The sequence below is a fragment of the Peromyscus eremicus genome, chromosome 14 (assembly GCF_949786415.1).
Source record: "Peromyscus eremicus chromosome 14, PerEre_H2_v1, whole genome shotgun sequence".
NCBI lineage: Eukaryota > Metazoa > Chordata > Mammalia > Rodentia > Cricetidae > Peromyscus > Peromyscus eremicus.
The window spans coordinates 80,367,547-80,389,775 of NC_081430.1; the positions used below are offsets into that span (position 1 = coordinate 80,367,547).

The following is a 22,229-nucleotide window of genomic DNA, read 5'->3' on the forward strand; positions in this document are numbered from 1 at the left end:
GAAAGAGGAAAGGATTGTTTAGTTTTAAAGGGTGACTAGAGATGGAGTACTGGAAAAGAGCAGCTAGAGAGGAATCAGTTACAGATAAACAGGTGGTAATGGAGGCACATGTGTGTGTTCTTGGAAGTGCAGAGTGAGCGGAGGCCAGGATGGAGGGGGATGAGAGTCTGGCTGAAAGTAAATCCATGTTCATCAGGGTGGCGGGCGGTGCATTTGCTTCCGAACTCCTTTGCTTCCCTGCTTTCCTGTTGACATCATTAGTGCTCGCTGCGTGGAAGGAGTGAGGGGCAGGCACTGTTGGAAACATCAGCCCTGCAGAAGCAGAGAGCTGACCAGGGCAGGCTAAAGGAGAAAGCCTCAAGGTTGAGGTTACGGATGACGAATCTGGAGTGCTGTGTCTTTGTGAATTTTCCCAGCAGTTGAAGCAGCAATCCCACCCACCTGACATGTGAACTGTGTATGAACTAGGAAGTACAGTGTGTGTGGCCCACAGGCCCCTTTGACAGACCCACCATTGTTCTGCACTGCAGGATTGAGATCGCGGAGGGTTTCCTAGTTGCTCTTCAGTAAATGGTCCCTCCCGATGCTGTCTTGTTTCCTCTAAGTTCTTGTCGACTTGTTCACACTCTTCCTGTCTCCCCACTTCCTGTTTTTCCGTCGTCAGTTGTCCTATCGCATTGCTGTCTGCATGCCCTGACCCTGGACTTTGTCAACACCGGGATAGAGCTGTGGGCTGGAAGACCAGACAACCACGCTTGTTAGAATTGTGTGCAAAGTAAGAGTAAAAATCTGTGAGTGTGATTCTCATGTGCTGTGCTTTGAGGGTGTACGTGAGTGTTTGAAAACAATTTGTGGTGTTTATTGGATTGTTTCTCAGTTGTCCATGTATGAAATGCTTGTTGCCTGTATTCCCATTGTGTTTTCTTATTTTGAATTTCCATGGATTATAATATTTTTAGAGCCTACAGGTTTATGACTCTATCTTGTATAATTATACATTAGTATTTATTTGCAGAGTATTTTCATGAGCATTTCCTAAATTTTAAAACCGTACGACTAAATATGCTAAATTATTTCTTATTATTCTCATGGATTTTCAAATACGTATGTATTTTGTATGAAAATAACATGTTTGAAATATGCATTTTGTATGCCAGTAATGTACCATGTCTTGACTTACTTAGTCATGTCACGTGTGGATGACATAGAACAACATAAAGCAAATGTTTTGGGAGTTTGAAAACTAAGTTATATGCTCTGCTTGTCACATACTTTTGTGTTGTATGGATTTCCTCATCTGTGAACATTTCATGTACATATCAACAGTTTTAATTTTTAGAGGTATATCTTCCAGTGCCAGTAAGTATCAGTTTGTTATTTTCTATCAATAGTTGTTTTCAGTGCTAAGGATTGGATCTAGGCCCTCATGTACACTAGGCAAACACTCCATCACTGATCTGCACTCCTCACTCCCAGTTATCTCAGCTTTGACTTCCACCTCCTTCTTGTTAGATGGAAACTTTCCCAGTATTCTACCCCACCCCTACCAAGGCCATGCTGAGGCTTGGGTCCTTGAACAGTTGAGAGCATCAAGAATCATATGAGTCACAGGGCACACTGGTTGGCTAGGAGATGCTTGTTCTCCCAGTCCACTGTACCCTCTAGGTTATGTGACCACAGTTTGTCTCATTCCATGGGAATTGTTGATAAGGCCAAGAACCCTGGGTTCTTACCTCCCAGAGCACAGTGAGGCCTGTTCTTCTGAGCTCCTTTACCTGGCATAGGCTGCCTGGGAGCATAGAGCCCAAGTGGCTCTTCCTTCCAATGCAGGGATATCACTTTAACCCAGGAGAAGCTCCTCTCCTCAAACTCTATTGTATGTCTAAATAAAATGTAAAAAGCCCTAACACACGGTGCATATAAACTGTAGCCTATGAAAATGGTGGGACATGGGAGAAAGCACATGAAGAACTTTAGAATAGTGAGTGTGGTGTAGTAAGGACCCAGCAGGCCTCCGTACTATCTCCTCTAGAACAAGCCCTAGATAGCCTTAGTGTTTATAACTCAGTGAAGGATGATAATGTTTACTAAACATGCTTAAAACTTACTGATAATTCCTGGGAGGTGATCTTGAATCCAAATGGAACGTGATGATTTCCAGTGTTAGATTCGTTTTCTAACATTGTTTTACCTTATTTTACCTAAGAACACTGGAACTATTTTGGGGCTGATGAGAATCTTGGTCCGGTGGCTGTGAGCATTCGAAGGGAAAAACCAGAAGAAATGAAAGAAAATGGATCTCCGTATAACTATCGCATCATTTTTAGAACTAGTGAGGTAAGTTGCAGGTGAGCAAGGTTTGAGACTTAATCCAGCAGGGGAAAATGGAGCAGAAGTGGGAGCTAGGGATTATATTCAGTAGGACAAGGTCACAGTTTCTTGGAACAAAGAAGACCCAGGATTGGGAAGTAATTGAGCTGTTAAAGTGCTTGCTGGGACCTCTCTTTTAAGAAGGAGAAAATAAAATAGCTTACAAAGCATTTAAACCAGAAATTCGTGTGGACACGTTGGGGGCTTTGAGGTTCTTTTTGCCGTTTCTTTCTGAGCACGTGTATAATTATTCCAGTTATCACTGGATTGCCTCAGCTCCTAATTCACTTTAGATTGTTCGTATGTATCAGGGCCCTAATACCCCTGTGGTATCAAGAAAATAGTGTTTTTGAAATTATTGTAAATAGAGCGTTTGGCTTTGTTTCCTTCATTGAACACAGGGCAAGTTTCAGGGGTTGGCTTCACTTCCTAATTGTTTCTGAGCTTGAACTCTGGGGAAATTAAAAATAGGGGTTTAAAGTTAAGGCCTTTGTATCTAATGTGTTGTTTGTAGTGGCCAGGGAGGAGTGAAGAGCCAGCCTGTGTTCATGGGCTTCCTGTGTCAGAGCGGATGATGGCTCCGTCAGCCCTTTTCTATCTTCCCAGATCCACTAGACTTCTTAATCACCCATATCCTATTTCCAAGTGGTTTGTCTGTTGCTGTCTTTTTCCACTCTCTAGCAAGCCTCTCCCCCACAGTGTGTGGCGGCACCCCCTCCCCCCCCGTTGAAGCTCCAGCCTAGCTCCCCTTTTTTGTGGTGTGGTTTGGCCTTTACCATGATCTTGTCGCTGCCCTACCTATGTGAAAAGTTGAGATAGAATCTTCTCTGTAGGCCTTTGTTCTCAGGCCCTGCCCTGATACCCCTATTCTTGCCTGGCATGCCAGCTTCCTGTCCAGGGGTAACTTCTGCCCTGCGCCTGTGCAGTATAGAGGTCCCTGCCTGAACCCCACTGGCTCCCACTTTTCCCTTAGGCTCTTTCTCCCGTGCTGTAACTCTGTCCAGGCTCTGTTCCCCGCCTCTGGTCTTCCAGTCACAGGCCTGACCCTCTTCCTAGAGGCCTCACCAGGCGAGTCCTTTCTCTTGGCCCTTAACTGAAAGTTCCAAGTGACATGCTGTTCAGAAAACCATTGCACTTGTCATTTAGGGTCCCATGAATAACCTTCAGTCCCTGGCCACTTTTGTAATTCTGTTTGTTTGGGCCAGAAATCCTGATGTCATACCTGACCCCTCTCTTCTTGTTCCTGCCCCCAGTTTAGTCTGTCAGCAACCTTTGCAATCTTGTCTTCAGATCCTGTATGTCTAGAATTCAACCACTTGCATCCCCACAGCTCAGGCCTGCTTCTGCATCCTTTCACCAGTAAGGAATCTCTATGAAATGTAATCGGAATCTCTTCAGAGTTCTTTAGCTTTCTTCATCCTTCTAAATAGCGCTCAAGTACTTGTCTGCCTAGGAGCCGGTATGCCTGAATCTCCCCAACCCTTTCCCGTAACTCCCCTGCTCTGTCCTCTCCGTGGACTTGGGTTCTTCCCACTGGGCTCTAAGGACTTCAGGGCTTTGCTCCTCCAGTGGCTTCAGCCTCCTCGAGTGTGCCCAGGGCACAACGTTCTCACTCTGACATGCTCATCAGCCACAGGGCCCTGTGGTGGTTCATGGATCTGAATTTTCTGCTCTCTCCCATTTGGGATCTGATGCCATGCCCTTCCGTTAAGACGTAACACAGGCTTGCATAGTGTTCCTGTTTGTTCTGTTTCCCCACCAGAGTGTAGCCCCATGAGGATGCACACTCTTTGTGTATTACTGTACTGTGAAGCAGCCCCTTGGCAGTGTGAAGGGTAGAGTAGACCTTCCGATTCATGAATTCCATCTTATTCTTAATTTAATTTCTCCAGCGGTGCACGTCATTTCTTTGGAACACCTGGCATGACTGCACACTGGAGTGGGGGCGAGGGGTATAAAGCCCTCCCTGAGCTGCGGTGCCTCTGTCCTCTGTCCCCAGCTCCAGTGTCCAGCTTTGCCTGTCCTGTCTCAGATTCAGCTCAGCTGACATCCTTTCCCATTCAGACGCTGACTTTTCCTTTTTCTGCACCTTTGCTCATGTTTCCTTGGCCACTTTCTTCCTATAGAAATGTTCCTTTATTCTTTAACTCGCTTCCTTCTTTTCTTTTTCTCTCTTTTCCTGTAACCGATTTCTAATGTCACCTGAAGTTTTTCCCAGTGGCCTGAGCTGCTGTCACTTTTTCTCTGCCTTTAGATTGTCTTGTTTTCTTCAGGGAACAGTCTTCCCTCAATTACGTATGGGTATTTCTCGCGTCTCTCCCTGTTCAATGCCACACACATCCCCATACATGTACTCTGTCAGCTGTCGCCTTACAACCTCCCTATTTAGTGGAAATCTACTTCCTATTTTATTTCTTAGACCATCAAACATCAGTTAAATTCACAAACAGTTTTGCCATATGACACTTTGAAAATCAGGACCACTTTAGGCCTCATGCCTGGGTTTATATTTCTTTAACAAATCACTATTAATAGAGGGTGTCATTGCTTGAGATTGTTTGATAATAGCCAGAAATACTTGAAGAAGGCATTTCCAGTGCAATTATTGCTGTTATAAGATATGAGCAGCTTATGCTCAGCCACATGTTGGGGAATGTCAAGCATGATTCTCCTTCCTACCTTTTCTCATTTAAAACGTATACCACAGACACTGAGAATTCTTACAGTGTCTCTCAGGAAGGCTTCCCCATCCTTGGTGTGCTTCCTGATACTGTACAGTAATGCAGAGACCTTGTCTTACTGATCCCTGTAAGGGCAGGCTACTTTGGTCACTTAAGTGAACAACTCAGTACTATAATAAATATATCATGAGTTCTTTTGAACTTGTGCAGAGGTTCTTAGAAGTGTTGGCCTCATTTCCATGCCTAGAATATTCTGTATTCTCTCTCTCCCTCCACCTCACTAACTTGGCCAACCACCAGCCATTTCATAGCTTGAGAGAGAGCTACTGTCTAGGCCTTCAGAACCACGGCATATTCAGTATCTCATGCTATAGTGAAGCCTCACCATAGTCCTTATCTCTTTTGTAGCTCATGACGCTGAGAGGGTCTGTCCTGGAGGATGCCATTCCCTCCACAGCCAAGCACTCAACCGCCAGAGGACTGCCTCTGAAGGAGGTGCTGGAACACGTGATCCCAGAACTCAACGTGCAGTGCCTGCGTCTGGCCTTCAACACGCCCAAAGTCACGGAGCAGCTCATGAAACTGGATGAGCAAGGGGTACGTGTGGCCCTGCAGGAGCTCATCCTTGCGCTGGGGTTCCCTGCTGGGTTTCCAGAACAGCCCGTTATGTTTCTTAGGTGGGGAGAACTATGTGTTATAAAGGATACTCTTGGGTTGTTCATCTGTCCACTTCTCATCTGATTTCTCTGTCTAAGCTGGTAGAGGGAGGGCTTTAGCCGTGCTCAGCTCTTTCATGGTCACCCACATGTGATGGGTTTCTGAGTATGTGTGGAAAAGTCATGGCGGTATTAACAGTAACATAAAGTATAGTGATATTACATTACTAATAATTAGAATGATGATGGCGAGCACTACCGGATGTGTTCACCAGGTTCTGTCCTGGGTGTTTAAAGTATGTTATCCCATTTTACCTTCCAACCTTAAGAGAATGGTACTGTTACCATCCCTTACCATCCCCATTTTAGAGATGAGGAATCTGAGCCATGGAGAGATTACATAATAAATTCAATTTCACACTGTTTATAAGTTAGAGAACCAGGATTCAAACACAGTCATCTCCAAGCATGTGCTGTTAGCTATTAACCATGCCATTCCTAAAAGCTTAGGTTTTAGAAAGTCTACTTTTCCGTACTGCCAAAGATGCATTTTACCCAGGAGTTTTAAGTGTAGAAATTTAAAACTATGGTGTAGCATCTTTAAATTCTCAAGGTTGCTGGCTCCATTTTTCTGTCCCCAGTCATGATGTCCTTTGGTCAAGGTGTTTACGTGATTAGATGACCTGTGTAGAGACTGCAGAAAGGAAAAGATGCTGTGACTTGAAACCTTTACTATCCAACAGTGTGGACCACGTTCTGCTTGGAGGAATTTGAACGCACAGCTAATCTTACTTCTAACTGTTAGCATTTTAGTCTCATTGTACCCTACTAGTAGGTAAAAGTAGCTTGACCTTGCATATAAATTTTGACCAGGTATTGAATAGTATTCTGTGAACAAGTTTTGTCTACATTTCCTTAATCAAAAATTCTGATTTTATGAAACTAAAATTGAACACACAATTTCAAGGTATTTTAAATCTCTCCATCCATTCATTGAGCATATAAAATAAGTTGATGGAGCTTTCTGAATCCTCCTTTCTCTCTCAGGCTTCACACAATGCATTGTAGCTAATGTCCTTTCTGGTGAAGACACACAGAATCTTGTGAGTGTTCGTCTTTGTAGCATTTAACTTGGGAGCACATTGAATGCTTCAGAGGGTGGCTGCTGCATGAGCTGGAGTACTCAGAGGACTGTCTCCCAGCACATATCCTGGACATTAATAAAGAGGAGGGACTGGATGGCTGCTTCAGCTTTATTAGTTCAGTTAGTTCAAATTACTGCACTTACCCAGGAGGGAGAAACCCACTCAGGCATTGATAACATAGTCATCTACTTAACATTCTCAATCTCTACAGGACAGATTACTTCATATAAAGAAGGTGCTTTATTACCATTTTCCTTGTTTTAAACATATTAAATTTAAAATTTCATGCTCCAGTTGTGGATTTTTATGGGACGTCTGGCACATTCTGTGTCCTCTTAGTGATTGCGGCGTGTTGGGCCGCAGATGGTGCTGCTCTGCCATGAGCATTTCATGGTCCCTCCAGCACAGGAAGTGTAATAGGAATGCCATAATGAGTTTCACTCAGTTACATTTATTTAATTCACAGAATTGGCCATTATTCTTTAATTACCACTTTCCTTTCCTTGGTTACTAAGATATTTCCTCCTTCATAAATTATTAATTATAATATATGGTAATTGTTTTCTTTAGTTAAACATTATAATATGGCCATCAGTGGATCTCCCTGGTTTTATTCTGAAAAAGGTGTCTTAAATATGTTATCCTATAAAATGGGGTCTTACCGTTAGGCAGCCATTTCCGACAGACAGTGGGATCTAGCAAGTAAAGCATGGTGGTCTGTGTGGTGAGTGCCCAGCTAGCTGTACTTCCCTCTTCCACTCTGGTTCTGTCTTGTTTGTCCCCTGCAGAGCCTTCCAGCCAGGGGTCCTGCTGGTGCACACTTCACAAGGCAGTTGTGAATGCCCAGGAGCCACTTTGAGAAGTCGATTCTTTAGGTGCCTTTAGAGATACGTACTTTAAAAAGAAATGCACTGGGTGGTGGCGGCACACGCCTTTAATGCCAGCTCTCGGGAGGCAGAGGCAGGCGGATCTCAGTGAGTTCCAGGCCAGCCTGGGCTACAGAGCAAAATCCAGGACAGGCAAGGCTATACAGAGAAACTCTGTCTCAAAAAACTAAACCAACCAACCAGCCAACCAAACAAAAGGCAAGTGCAGCGCACAGCACACAAACCATTACACAGCACTTCTGTCCCATCTGTCATCTTAATTCAGGCTCTCTGTATCTCCTTGTATTAGACCCTCAGTGTGATACCAGGAAACTGGACTCACAAAAAGAATCTTTTAAATCTCACTGTATTATCCTTTTTGCCCTTATTAAACTGCTAATATAAATATGCTTGGAAAAAGAAAACACAGACTTGTTCACTATATTGTGGTGTTTTGTCTTTCAAATGGTTTGTGCTTGATTCTGTCTTTTCAAGTACATAAAGCAAAAATGAACCAAGGAAAACTTGTTTTTGTGAGGTATACAACAAAACACTGCACAGACCTCTAGTTGTTTGTATTTGGCTGGTGGAGTCATGCGTTCAGGAGTGGGAGGAGGCCTTCTGACACCTGAAGAAATTCATTTTGAGACATGAATGTATGCTCTGTGGCTTAGCCAGCGTTCCCATTCCCCTTGCTGTATTTTGGAGGCTTTTATTTACTCTTTTTGAATGGTCACTTTAATTCTGTTGTTATGCGAAATGAGAAGCCGTAACTTAGTTGGCAAGGTTTCAAACTGCCTGCTATTTATTGGGGCTCAGAACATTTGTTTGAACTTTTGGATTTCATTTACCTGCCTTACTGTCAGGTCTCTGTTACCTAATTGAGAGCATCTGTGGGGTGAAGCAGACTGCATAGGTGTGCGTTGCACTCTTACTACGTTCTGATCACTTTCCTGGCATTATCTGATTCTGTTCTCACAGTGTCCAGAGCAGTTCCTTCCGGTCATTGGCCTGTTGTATGTTCAAGGCAACTGAGGCCCCAGAAGCTTGGGGCATTTTCTGCCCTCTCAGCCCTTGCTGAGGCTGGGCACTGGCTACAGATCTGCATAATACTGCCTTTCTAAAAATTGCAAGTTTGCCTTTACTTTTTTCTTGTCCTGAATGTGAAATGCTAGGAATTTCACTATGTATTCCATGAACTTTTAAGTTGTACGGCCAGTTCAGGTACTTTTAAATTATGTCAGAATCTTATCTCCAACAGTCACTGAAAACTGCCTATATCCCATCTGTTTTGTGCATGAGGAATGAGAGACTGTGTCATGACCTGTTTGCAGGAGTTGAGAAATGTCTAACACTCAGTACAACACTGGGCACTTGAACAAGACTCAGGGAATCTTAGCTGTTACTGATGTCTCTAAAATGATCCCGTGTTAGTCACCTTTTACATGCATCATCTCATTTAATCTCTGCAAACCTCCTAGGAGAGCACTTCTATTAAAAATAAAATACTGTGCTTCAAAAGTAAGTGCAGCTGGTGCATCCCACATAGCACTCCTTGGGATTGCTAAGGACTGTGGAAAATAGATAGGCTGTAACAGAGGTCAGGCTTAACATATACCTGCAGACAAAGAGAGATGTGGATCAGAACAAGGTGCCTCTTGAAGGGGAAGAGGCTTGCAGTAGGCTGAGTAAATGATCTGGTGCTCCAGACCCAAGTCAGTAGGAACAAAGTAGGGGGAAGGCTCAGTGTGTTCGTGGAGCAGTAAGCAGGCCCACTGAGCATCCCTCACACCCACATTTCCCCCAGAGTACTCTTGAGTAGGAGCAGCAGGAAATATTAGTTAGAAAGCTAGAGGGGAGAGAAACAGATAGAAAATACAAGATAGACTCGGGAGCACCTGAATCCTAATCCATCGTCTCTGACTGGCCCTGCCCTAGGGTATTTAAAGGAATGCCAAGGGGTGGAGCAAAAGACCTCCCCCAGCACAGCCAAGTGCAGACCATCTCAGACACCTGCACTCAGGCCCGTGATCCAATTATCCTCTCTATGCAGACCTGCTGGGAAAAGCCCAAATGTGTTCCAACACAGGGGGAGTAAAAATAGAGAGCTTTGATGAGCACTGACAAAGCCAGGTACTGTCAGAAATAATTTACATGAATTATCCAGGCTCACAGACTTCATAGCCCACATTCCTGACCCCTATACTATATGCCCCATTCTACTCCTTCTCTTGAGTGGGGAAGAGCCTGGAATGATGAATCTGAGTCTCACTGATGAGGCTTCAGTAGCCAGTGTGAAGTGTAACGTGTTAAACCCAAAGAAAACAGGATAGGACTGACTTACAAATGTCAAAATCATGCTTGCTAGTTAGTGGTAGAAGGAATCAACAGTCCTGCCTTCCTTAGGAATGTCAAGTCATGTATACCCAGTTGTGATTTTGCCTAATGAGCATCCATTTTAAAAGTTGTTCATTAAAAATAACTCAAAATGAGAATGTGTTTCTCAATTTTGAAAACAATTGCTTTTCAGATTGTAGAAGTGAAGGAGGAAGTGTAGTCATTTTACTGTACACCTGCAGCACATGCTAAGAATGGCCGTCTGGAAAAGGGCGGTGCCTTTTTCATAGTGGATAGGCTGATCCTTTGATAGGGTGTGAATGGAACTCTGCTGACTTGGCCTGTTCACTGCCACAGTGCGTTATTGTATTGTGAGGCTAAATGAGTTTGACCAGCCACTGTCCTCTGTATTCAGGCAGCCTGTTTTGAAAAAATGACCCATAGGGGAAACATTCTGTCTAAAACCAATTTTCTGTGAATGACACTTTGACAGAATAGTGACATCCCTAGAATTTAAATTTCTTAGATTTTACACGTGGAGTTTTATTTCCCTGTTTCCTTGGACACTTCCTGCTTACTTAGTATGTTTTATAGACCTTTGTATGTATGCAAAGGTCTAGTCATTTATACTCTGGTTAATACTCTATTGTGTGCTCTACCATTGATGAATTAATAATTTCAGTTTCTCTTTTTATGATCCATGTGGTTGATCTCAGTCTTTCACAGAATCTGCTTTAATGAAGACTTTTTCCTATGTAATTGAAATTCATCTCAGTGTCAAGTTAGATATATTATCAGCTTAATACCATCAGATGAAGCTTTTTATTTTTGGAGAACTTTTTCACAATATATCTTAGAATAAGATTAGATTACGTGTGTGGAATAGTTTATTTGCATTATGCCAAAGATAAAAATAGATTAGCATATAATCTGTGCAAGTGTACATAATTTTGAAAATATATGCCATAAAAAACCTTCCCTACCCAACATCTATGTTTTTTCTCCTTCCCTCCCTCCCTCCCTCCCTCCCTCCCTTCTTCCCTTTATTTCTTTTGCATTGGATTTTTGTTTGTATACCCAATGAGGACATAATTTCAAGCCAGCATTTTAAACGTTTCCAGTACTGATGTTTTCCCAGTCTCTGCCATTCTTGTTGGAAGACAATAAAGAGACTCATCTGTAGGAAGAGGTTGAGAGAGTTATGTTTATGGAGACCAAACCAAAGTGAACACTGTCTGTGAATCCCTGTTCCCAGCAGGCAGAGGAGCTCCTTGTAGACCAGCCCCCATTACCCCAACCCCCGACTAACCAGGGAACTCAATGGAAGAACATTTTAAAAACAAGCTCTTGCTTCTGAAAAGACGGAAGAATGCCTCCCACTCTTTTCGCTCATTCCAGCCAACAATCCTGGACATAACATATAATGAAAATGGCTGAGGCTCAGGAGGTAGATTGGCTGAGGATCTTGGGGTCTGTGGATGGCACAGTGAAGAAGGTTGTGGCTTTTCTTTCTGACTCCCAGTTTGGAATGGGAAGAAGCCTAACACTTTTGAGTCCTGATAAGCACAGACAAAACTTCTCAAAGATTTTATAGATTAAAAAATAAAACCATCAACAGAAGATGTTTGAATAGCCTCCCCGCACTTGGGGGTCACTGCTGGAGGGAACAGGTGGGTTGGATTCTTGACTCTATGGATCTTGTTTCCCACAGGGTGGCATCAGACACTGGGTACTTCAGTGGTCTCTTTAAGGCTTATGTACATTTCTGTGAAGCCACATGGAGGACAGGAATGATGCTGGCCTCCCTGCCCAGCCCCAGTAGCATTATTTGGAGGCCTAGTAGGCTGCTGGGATGTCCCCTGTCCAACAGTGGCTCTCTTTGTCCTCAAAGAGAGGGCCTGTCTGTCATCCACAGTCTTGGGTGGATAAAGCAGCTGGTTCTTCTTGTAACTCTCCCAACATTTGCTGTATACCCTGAGTACTGGTAGGGTTTGGTGCCACTGATGTGATGTGGGCATTGGCTCTCAGGGAGAGGAAGACAAGAGTCTAGAGACCCTGGAGAACTTATGTCCCATGCTTTAAGAACAGTGGCACAGTGAAAGATCTTTTTACTATTTCACACTTCATAAACATCTAGATTGGACGTTTAATCCTAAAGGTTTATACAGACAAGGTTGTCATTCATTGTAGTGCTGGTCACCCAGTGTTCCTGCAACAGAAGACTCCCTAAGATGTGCCCGAGTACCTTAGTACTAAGATACAGTCAGCTGGTCCTGAGCTTGACTGGCTCTGCCCTCTTCCCAGGATTGCAGGAACTTGTGAGTCGGGTTGTTCTGCTTCACCACAGTGCCTAGAAACAAACCCTTTCAGAGAGTGGCAGTCTTTTTGGATATTGGAATAGTTCAGTAGACTACTGATTGAGCATCCCTATATCAAAATTCAAGAATGCTAACATTGTATCTATCTGTTGGTGCTGTGTGAAAGGAACCAGATTGGTACTGTTGGTTCAGATCAATGGGTGCACGCATCACCTCTGATACAGGTTGAAAATGGCTTCACTTTGCTGAGATTCAGCTTTTGTCCTGTTGGACTGACCAACATCAATTTTTATAGACATAAATGCCTACTGCCAGGCCTGGTAATGCACCCCTTTAATATCAACACTCAGGAGACACGCAGGTGGAACCTCTTTGAGTATGAGGCCAGACTGGTCTACAGAGTAAATTCTAGGCTAGCACTGGATAGTAACCTTGTCTCAAAATACAAACAAACAAGGAAAAAAAAATAGATATTTGCTGTGTGACCAGACACTTGGATCCTGCAGGGCCCCAGAGGAGCAGCGTGTCTGAGACACAGAGCTGTATTGCATTACTGAAAAGCCCAGACATACTCACCAACAAAATGTACACTGCATAGACCCACCCTGTTTCCAGGGTAATTCTCAGTTCATTGTTACTGTTTTGCATTTTATATTTAAATATTGTATATTCCCATTCATAGCCCACACAGATATATTTTTGCCTCTGAAAGAAGACAGATCTATTCCATTGAACACTGATAGCAGTCCCATGGTGCTCAAGCCGTTGACCCTGACCCGGGTGTCACTGGCACCTGCCCCTTCTCTGGACATGTTTGTGTTACACTTGCGTAACCCCTGCACAGTGCCGCAAATGCCAGCAGGAAACTGGCATTCACTAGTGAAGGATTTGAGGAGTCTTGAGTTCAGAGAATGCCACCTACGTTTGATTTAATTGGAGCAGAAATCAAGTGTATAGTCATATTGTCAGTTTAGGAGAACAGAGCAGGTGGCATCTGGCACAGTTGTAAAGTGAAGAAAATGTGACAATCCAGCAGATTTTCTAATCCTCTTATAAAGCACTCTTCCTTTCAAACCAGTGAAACCAGAAACCAGCTGGTTGTCTGTGGGGGGAACTGACCCCAGTATCCCGTGACTGTGTAGAAGGGCACATTGTGTCCTTTCCTGGAGTCTGGCTGGCTGGTGCTTTCAGATGCCTGACTTATCTTACTCGGCATGGATGCTTTTTAACATGATAAATGAATCCTGTTGAATTTTCAGTGAAACCGTAGGCCTGTAAGAAGTTCTTTAAAATCACCTACAAACCCAGAGTGATAAAATGTTTCCCACTGAGCAGGCTGACTTCTGTTTTGTATTTGTGGCCTGTGCAGGCTGATCTCTGAGGCACAGCCAGACAGGGGAACTCAAAGCTCCCTCCTGTCTCCAGATCACTATCTCTGATGGTTCTCCCTGCAGGGAGGAGATGCTGCCACTCAAACCCAGTCCTGGGAGCTGGCTGTGATAAAGACTGCCTTTGTAATGGACAGAGAGCCTGCCATTCTGGACTTACTCTCAAAGACCCAAAGGGCTCAGTTCTAAAGCCAGGATGAGACCTCTCCTCCTGGGGGTTCCCCCAGCATTAGCCACATTCGGATGATTGGAGCAGCCAGCTGAGTAGAGAGAGAGCTTGAAATGTCAGTGATTTTACTTCGGTATTTTGTTTGCTTTTCCCCTAAGTGTGATATACAAAACAAACCAGCCAGCCACATGTATGCCTGTTACCAATTAAAGTGAAGTAAGGATACTGCCATGTTAAATGCTATTTTTCCCACAGTCCAGTAGTAGTTCGTCTACTTGCAAGGCTCATGCCTGTGGCTTTACTTTGTCACTGTAAGTGTAGGGACCGGTGAGCAGAGTGCCCCTGGGCAGTTGAGCCCGTGTCTGGGGCTGTTGAACTCTTTCACCTAAGCAGGGTGAAAGGAGAAGCAAGCAAAGGATTTCGTTCTGAACCGTGTGATTCCCAATGTTGATAAAGGCCCAAGGCCTCAAATGGCAGGGTCTGAATATGTTTCCAGAATTGAGAAATTTTCAGATTGTAGAAGGATAATAAAATACATGCACAACGTGCTAATATTCCCAGTGTGATATGGGAGAGCATCCCACAGTCAAACACATGAATATTTATGCAGAGGATATATGAATATTCATGCGAAGAAGAATAAATTAAAAGTTAGGATGTCAGTCCTTTATCAGTTTTTGCTGCCAAGTGTGTTTGCTTAAATTGATTTATTTTTCAGCTTGAGAATTACAAATAAATGGCTTTGGACCCATGTGTTGAATGACAGATACAGAATAAAACATGCAGGCTTAGAGGCACACCCCTTTAACCTCAGCACTTGGGAGGTAGAGAGCTGGTCTCTTGCAAGATCAAGACCAGCCTGGTTTACATAGGGAGTTCCAGGCCAGCCAGGGCTACACAGAGAGACCCTGTTTTTGTTGTTGTTGTTGTTCTGTTTTGTTTTTCAACAAAAGGCGGGGGGGGGGGGGCAAAACTCCCCATTGCACAAATTCCTTTCCTTCCATTCCAATTTCTGTCAGATGAGTAAGATCAAGGTCAAGCTGGTAAGCTGCTGTGGAGACCGGATGATAAGTTTGCGTTGGGTATTGTATGTGGTATTTGGCAGGTAGCCGGTATTCAGTATATGCTGGTTACTAACACTTCACCTTACCAGGCATGGGGGCTGCACCTGTAGTCACAGCGGCTCAGGAGCAGAAGTAGGAGGGCTGTTTGACCTCAGGAATGTGGGACCAGCCTTTATCTGTGCTCCGTCGGAATCCGGTGAACGCTAAGCAAACACATAGCACCAAGTGGCAGCCTGGGCTCTCCTGTTGTTGTTCTTAGATAACGTTCTCACATTGGTGCCTGCAGCACCCTAGGGAAGAGCGTTAAGAGCTCAGCACTGGCCACACTGGATCTCAGCGTTGTAGCAGGAATCTTAAAAGTTCTTATTAATAAAGTCAAACCGGAGCCAGGTATTGGGGTGAACTGGAAGATCAGAGAACCAGAACAAGCCACAGCTACCTCACCTCGCCGGATCCTCAGCTGGTCTTGTTTCCTCAGACTGGAAGCCTCTGAGTCCTCATCCAGAATGGGTCTCAGCTGAACTGTGCTGCTCAAAAGCCTGAATGCTTAACCAGCCAAATGCTTCTAGTTTCTGGTCCTCATGCCTTATAAACCTTTCTGCTTTCTACCACCACTCCCTGGGATTAAAGGCTGCTTTCTGGGATTAAAGGCATGTGTCACCATGCCTGGCTGTTTCCAGTGTGGCCTTGAACTCACAGAGATCCAGAGGGATTTCTACCTCTGGAGTGCTAGGATTAAAGGTGTGAGTGCCACCATTTTCTAGCCTTTGTATCTAGTGGCTGTTCTGTCTCTGACCCCAGATAAGTTAATTAGGGTGCACAATATTTTGGGGAACACAATACCACCACACAGCGTCTACATTTTTAAGTTGCAAACTTGCTTCTTATTGAGAGTTCATATCTTTTTGGAAGTTGTTTGTAGGATGACCAAGCTTTTCAGTGATGAAAAGGTGTCTCGATTACTGTTAGTTCATATTTGAAACTTGGGACTGCTTCACTCTGAGTGCAGTGGAAAAAGAGTGTTTGCCCCCAGCTGATCTGCCGTTAAGAAGTGCCCCCAGAATCCCTCTCAGGCTCTTGCCTTTGAGCACGGTTTGGAAGAGAAGTTTCTCTAGCTGTGTGCTGGTGACACTGGACTCTACCCAAGCTCTACGTTAGGATCACAGTTTAATGCACTGTTCAAATGGTGCTGTGCAAGTCTGCTCAAATTCTGCTCAAATACCAAGTTTATTAATGGGTCTTTTAGTTCAATACCATTTATTTTAAAGTACGTTTTGATAAATAGACCTCAGCTTTTAAATGTGCAAAGGCCTCAGATTTGTAAAGGGAAAGATCATTGAGGATTAATTGGCAGTTTTGGTCAGGCTGTTCATCAACCTTTCATAGTTTGTAAATGCTGAAGAGAAGTTTCCTGAAACCCCGCCATCTGGTCTGATGCTGTATTGACATGCAAGAATTCCAGTTCACTTCTTTGTCCTTTTCTTTTAGCTCAGGAGGGTTAGAGGTTTGTTCCACTGTAGTTTTTGGATCTCGGACAGAAGAATTCAAATGATTTCCTGAGAAGGGTGCTAGCTGTGTGCCGGACATGTGCCCTGCAGGACTTGTTAACGCTGGAGGGTAGAGTATGCTGGCCGCTCCTTAATGTCCCTGTGTGCCCTGTCTCCACAGCTGAACTATCAGCAGAAAGTGGGCATCATGTACTGCAAAGCAGGCCAGAGCACTGAAGAAGAGATGTACAATAACGAGTCTGCAGGTCCAGCCTTTGAGGAATTCCTTCAGCTTCTGGGAGAACGAGTTCGGCTAAAAGGCTTTGAGAAGTATCGTGCACAGCTTGACACCAAAAGTAAGAAATACTTACACCTTCCCGCTATGCTTGATTTCCCTTGCCCTGCTGATGTGCAGCTGCTAAATCATCTGTAAACAGCGCTGCCACTTCCTGCAGAAAGCTGCTGGCGAGGGAGGGGAAACGGGCTGGGAGATGGAGCGCTAGGACTGTCAGAGACCATAATCCGAATGGCTGGGATGGGACTGGGATGCATTGGTGCCATCAGAGCTGTGGATGGGTCAGGGCACGGACACAGATAGTGCACAACTGCAGAGATTTCACCACGTGCAGCTGAATGTTGGGGGATTTAAGGCTCTAGAAACCTAATCTGATTTGGAAAGTAAAGACCTGGACATCTTTACTTTTATTGGTTTGTTATATAATCCTTGTACTCTGCTGCATAGCCAGCCTTTACATAGCTTTCTTGTTTATTTTTATATTCTTTCTTAATACTATTGTGTGTACATGTGTTTGTGCATGGTGGATGTGGAGTCTATTCTCTCTCTCTTGTTTAGTCAGCATCTCATTATGTATCTTTGGCTGACCTGGAACTCACTATGTAGACCAGGCTGACCTGGAACTCACAAAGACTTTTCTGCCTCCTCAATGCTTGTATCATTACACCCAGCTTCCTTCTACCTTTATGTGGGTTCAAACTCAGGTCACCAGGCTTGTATGGCAAACATCTCTACCCTCTGGGCCATCTTGCTACCCCCATCTGTATTCTTTAATGTCTGGGAGTTCTTTGTTTATGTTGCTTTGTTTTTGTTTCTATGGTTATTTTAAGGGGGTGATGCATGTGTTTGCACATGTGTGTTGCATGTCGATGCCATTGGTCAATCATGGATCTTCCTCAGGAGGCATCCATCCTGTGTTTTGAGACAGGATCTCATTGACCTGAAGTTCACCATGTAAACTAGACTGGCTGGGCAGTGAGCCCCAGGGATTGGCCTGGTTCCGCCCCCTCAGTTCTCCATCACAAGCTTGTGCCAGCACATTCAGCTTTATCAATATGGCTTCCAAGGAGTCAGATTCAGGCCCTCATGCTTGCATGGCAAGAACTTTACCAGTGAGCCATCTCTCCAGCCTCAGTTTATCTTAGATGTTACTATGCCGCTTTCGTGCCGTATCCAATTGCACTTTGCTTGTATTTCCCCCACTTCCTGTCTCTTCTTCCTTGCGCTTACTGGTTTCTTCCTCCCCCAGATAGTGTCCCTTCTGCTTGTTTATTATGGGAATCCCTACGAAAATAGGCTTGTCAGTTTGGCTCAGTGTGTTGGTTAAAGGCCCAGGATGAGACCTGCGAGGTTGTCTGCCCCATCCCCCAAAAGCCCACAGGAGGATAGTTAAGCGCCCAATTGGTGGCTTGGGTGACAGGCAGTGCGTTGGCTTCTGCTGCACCCTGTGTGGAGACTCATTGAAGTTTGGTCTCAGAAACTGTCCTTAGACACCTGTGGTGGCCTGTTTTTCTTTGAGATGGTCTTGGATTAGTACGTATGTTTTGCAGTCTGTAGCAATCTCTCTGGTTTTCTGTACAGGAAATTAAATAAGGCATTGACTCATGAAAACAGAAAAGCATTCATAAACTCCACTGTAGGGAGGATTTCCTGTTGCCATAGTTTTACTGTTGCCAGCTTGGAGACGACATGCAGGAGAATATGAAAAGCCATAAATAGCCTTGCCTCTTAAATAATGTGTTAATGTTCGGCCCTGCTTACAGCTGCACAAGCTCTAAAATCGTTCGGTACCCTTTCAGCTCTTTTTGTCCAGATATTCTAGTCTCTTCCTCGCAGGAATCGTGCATGTCACTATTTGTCCAGCTCTACAGATTGTCACCACAGAGAACTCCTGAAATAAGTGCTCTGCTTCTGAAAATGTATGGTCAGACTGGAGCCCGTAAGATTGTGTGCTGTTCATTAATCTGCCTGTTTCTAGTCACCACTGCAAGTTGTGGGATGATGTGATAAAGGCGTCTCTGAAGTGACAGGCATGCACTCTGGTGCCTAACAGAGCAGTCGAACCACTGAGATAAGCACTTGGTGTGTATTTGGTCCCAAATCCTAACTAGAGGAAGGTGGGCCTGGATTGGCAGACTGCCTCTGATTGTACAGTTTATGTAATACATTCCACAAAAGTGTTCTTCTCACTGAGGAGGGTCCAGAAATGGTTTACGTCTTTGCTTTTACAGAGTATGCCTTCATCCACTTTTCTTTGCTGTGTCAAAATACCCAAGACTAGGTAACTTGTAAAGAAAATGGCTGGCTTAGCTCTGGAGGTATGAGACCATGGTGCTGGCATTTGCTGGGCTCTTGTGAAAGCCTCACAGTGTCAAGGGCACAGGTGGAGGAGGGCACACCTAAGGCAGGAAACCAGGCAGCTGGGAGGGGTTGATCTCCATCTTGTTACAGCAGCCCACTCCTGAGTACTTGCTCACAATGTCCTAACAACTTGCTGGGTCCACCTTTAAAAGACTCCGCAGCCTCTTACTGCTGCCATATTGGGGAGTGCCCACATTCAAACCACACCCAGACCACAGCAGAGCTCTGTGTTTCCTAAAGTTTCCTAAAGGGTCAGAAAGTGTTTCATTCAGAAGCTCCAAAGAAGAGTGTACAGAATTAGCTCTTGTATCACAGGTCAGCAGGGTGTAGGCCTCATATTTAAGCCCATGTTAAAGAGTAATAAGCCCCAAATAGACAGTCGGCATGCTGAGCTGAGCAGCCCCTTGCCAGCTGTGATACACCTAGAGACAGGATGCAGCTCTGTGTGCGTTCATACTCTCGGCCATCTTTTTCTATTATGTCAAGAAACTTTTTCAATATAATTTTTAGAAGGAAAAAAAAAATGCCATGGTGGCACGTGTCTGTAATCCTGGAGCTCAGGAGGTAGAGGCAGGAAGGTTAGAAGTTCAGTGTTGTCCTTGGCTACGCAGGGAGTTTGAGGCCAGCCTCACTGTGTAAGATCCTGTCCCCAAAGTACATAAAGACTCTTTTCTGCAGTAGAGCACAGGCCAATCTGTGGACTTGCAGCTTTTCCTAAATTGAAATCTTGTGTGTTGTTTTTATGTGTGGTTGGCCTCTGGGGTTTCAGTCACACACAGGCTGTGTGTGTCACTAATGTACTAAAGCTGATGAAGTTCTGGCTTTGTTAGGTCACTTTTTCCCACAGCATTGTGCTCCAGTTCTGATCATTCCTGTTAGCACATCTTCAAACTCCCTTTTCTTTTCCTCTCTTTCTTTATAGTGTCTTAGTCCACATTAATTTGACCCAGTAACACTTCGGATAAAATATGGTAATTACCAGGACCAGAAGTTGCATTTGGTAATTTTTTTTATATCTTCCGTTCTCCAAGCCTCATTAGGGACACTTTGTCCTTTAAATCTTTGAACGTTTTTTATGACAGTTAAAGTCTTCTGTTTCTGTCTTACTGGGTTTCCTCCTCTTGCTAGATTTTTCCTGGTTTGAGTTACGCCTTACTACTTCACCTGGCTGTTATTTATGAAGTGCTGCGTTTTGTGACTGTCATCACCGAGCATCTAGATTTTGTTGTCCTTGAAGTGTTGGGTTTTGTGTGGGTGTCAGTGAACTCCCCAAAAGGACCACTTGGTTTTCCTGAGTCTTGCTTAAGCTTGGCTACTGCTACCTATAGTAGCCTGTGGTATTCCTGAGACGTGGTGTGTCGTGTCCTGACTACCATCCTGTTGAACAGGGTGTCTCCAGTGTGTCTTTTGGGAATTCATGTGCCTTCCGACTCTGTACTGTGAACACTGCTTGGTGTGTAATTAGCTGATAGCTCTTGCCCTAATTATTTTCCTTGTTTAGCTTTCGGGAAGTAACCCTGTGCATATGCAGTACTCAAGGGCACCTTGTTCAGGCGCTCAGCCTAGCTGCTGTGAGGTTTTCTCCTCTTGGGTACTCTGCGAGCATCAATCTCCTCAGACTTCCTGAACTCCACTTTCTAGTAGCTTTCCCTTCAGAGGCCTGTCCTGTGCCACTGTCCTGACAATCCACCTGGGTAGAGAATTGGGGACATTATAGAGTGCACCTTACTTCCTTAGTACCATCTCCCACCCCCAGGGACCACTAACCATCTATTGCTGTCTGTTGGGAAATGTTTGAAACCAGTTGGTTCAGATGTTTTCTCAAATTTTCTAATTTATAGTGAGAATTATGGCTGAGACAGAAGTTCCTGATTCATTCTCATACTCATTCATTCTGTTTGCCTGTCTGTCTGTCTGTCTGTCTGTCTGTGAATGCATGCCATCTTAGCAAACTGCTAGCTAAATTGGCTTTGGATACATTCACATGCCATGGCTGGGTAGCTAATAAGCATTAGGGAAATTTGCCAGACTGGTGGTATGGTTGGTTAATAAAGTATTTAGAGAAGGCATGGCCACAAACCCAGGGCTTGGCCTTCAGTCTCTGTCCTTCCCTCCCTGGTGCCCTTGAACTTTGCACACCCACGTTGTCTGGTGAGACAGTTCTACACCTCATGTGTTAACTGGTTTGATTTTTTGTTTTTGCTGTGACCCAAGAGAGTCAGGACAGGAAAGCCTGGGAAAACAGTGGAGCTGTTTCTTCTCTTTCACACTCATCATACAAAGTCCATTTTCTCATCTCAGAATTAAAGACTTTCAGCAAACAAATAGGCTTCAGATGACTATGTTGTTGGCTGGAGCAGCCCTCTGAAGGAATGTTTAGCAGTGAATCTTTTGGCCTCCTGTTTGTTCTCGGATTTGGTTGGCAAAACCTCTGGATAATTCCACACACACTAAAGAGAAAACTTCCCACCACGCCGCTTATTTGAAAGCTGGAGTCCATCCTCATTTTAAGCTGTACTCGTGGATGGTTATGTGGGAAGTTATTCCTGACTGAAGCTTGGCTGTCAAGTCAGCACACAGGGGCTCTGAAACCCGTGGTGAGGCATTCCCCAGAGCCCGCCCTCTAAGTCTGCGGTGTCCTGTGCCACCCTGAGCATCTCACCTGTCTAAAGGGCAGCTGAGATGGTTTAGACTAGACTTCCTTGGGCTTTATAAAGAGAATAGAACCTTGGGGGTTGAAGAGAGAGCACAGTGGTTAAGAGGATATGCCGCTCTTCCTGAATATCCGGGTTCAGTTCCCAAGACCCACATGGCAGCTCCCAACCTCTGAAACCCTAGTTCCAGGAGATCCAATGCCCTCTTGCATTTCAGGGCCACAGATACATACGTGGTATACTTACATGCAGGCAATACAGTCGTAATAAAATAATAAATCTTTAAAAAACAAAAAAATCCTTCTTTATTGGGAATAAGCTGTAATGGAGAAAGGTATAAAGTACACACAGAGCCATTCAGAGTTCTAGACACTGAGTGAAAACTATACAAAGAGAAGTGTGCTTTTTAAGGTAACTACATTTTTAACTCTTAACTGA

General features: G+C 44.3%; 1 protein-coding gene across 3 annotated transcripts in view; it reads left to right on the forward strand.

Annotated features, from left to right (window-relative positions):
- The window catches only part of Sipa1l1 (signal induced proliferation associated 1 like 1), a 111,960-nt gene that overhangs the window by 16,105 nt on the left and 73,626 nt on the right, over positions 1 to 22,229 (forward strand). For all 3 annotated transcript variants that reach the window (XM_059279675.1, XM_059279676.1, XM_059279677.1), the window contains exons 2-4: positions 2,207 to 2,337; positions 5,460 to 5,648; positions 16,663 to 16,837. In XM_059279675.1, the coding sequence (XP_059135658.1) occupies positions 2,207 to 2,337; positions 5,460 to 5,648; positions 16,663 to 16,837 (495 nt within the window). The remainder of the gene's footprint in view (positions 1 to 2,206; positions 2,338 to 5,459; positions 5,649 to 16,662; positions 16,838 to 22,229) is intronic.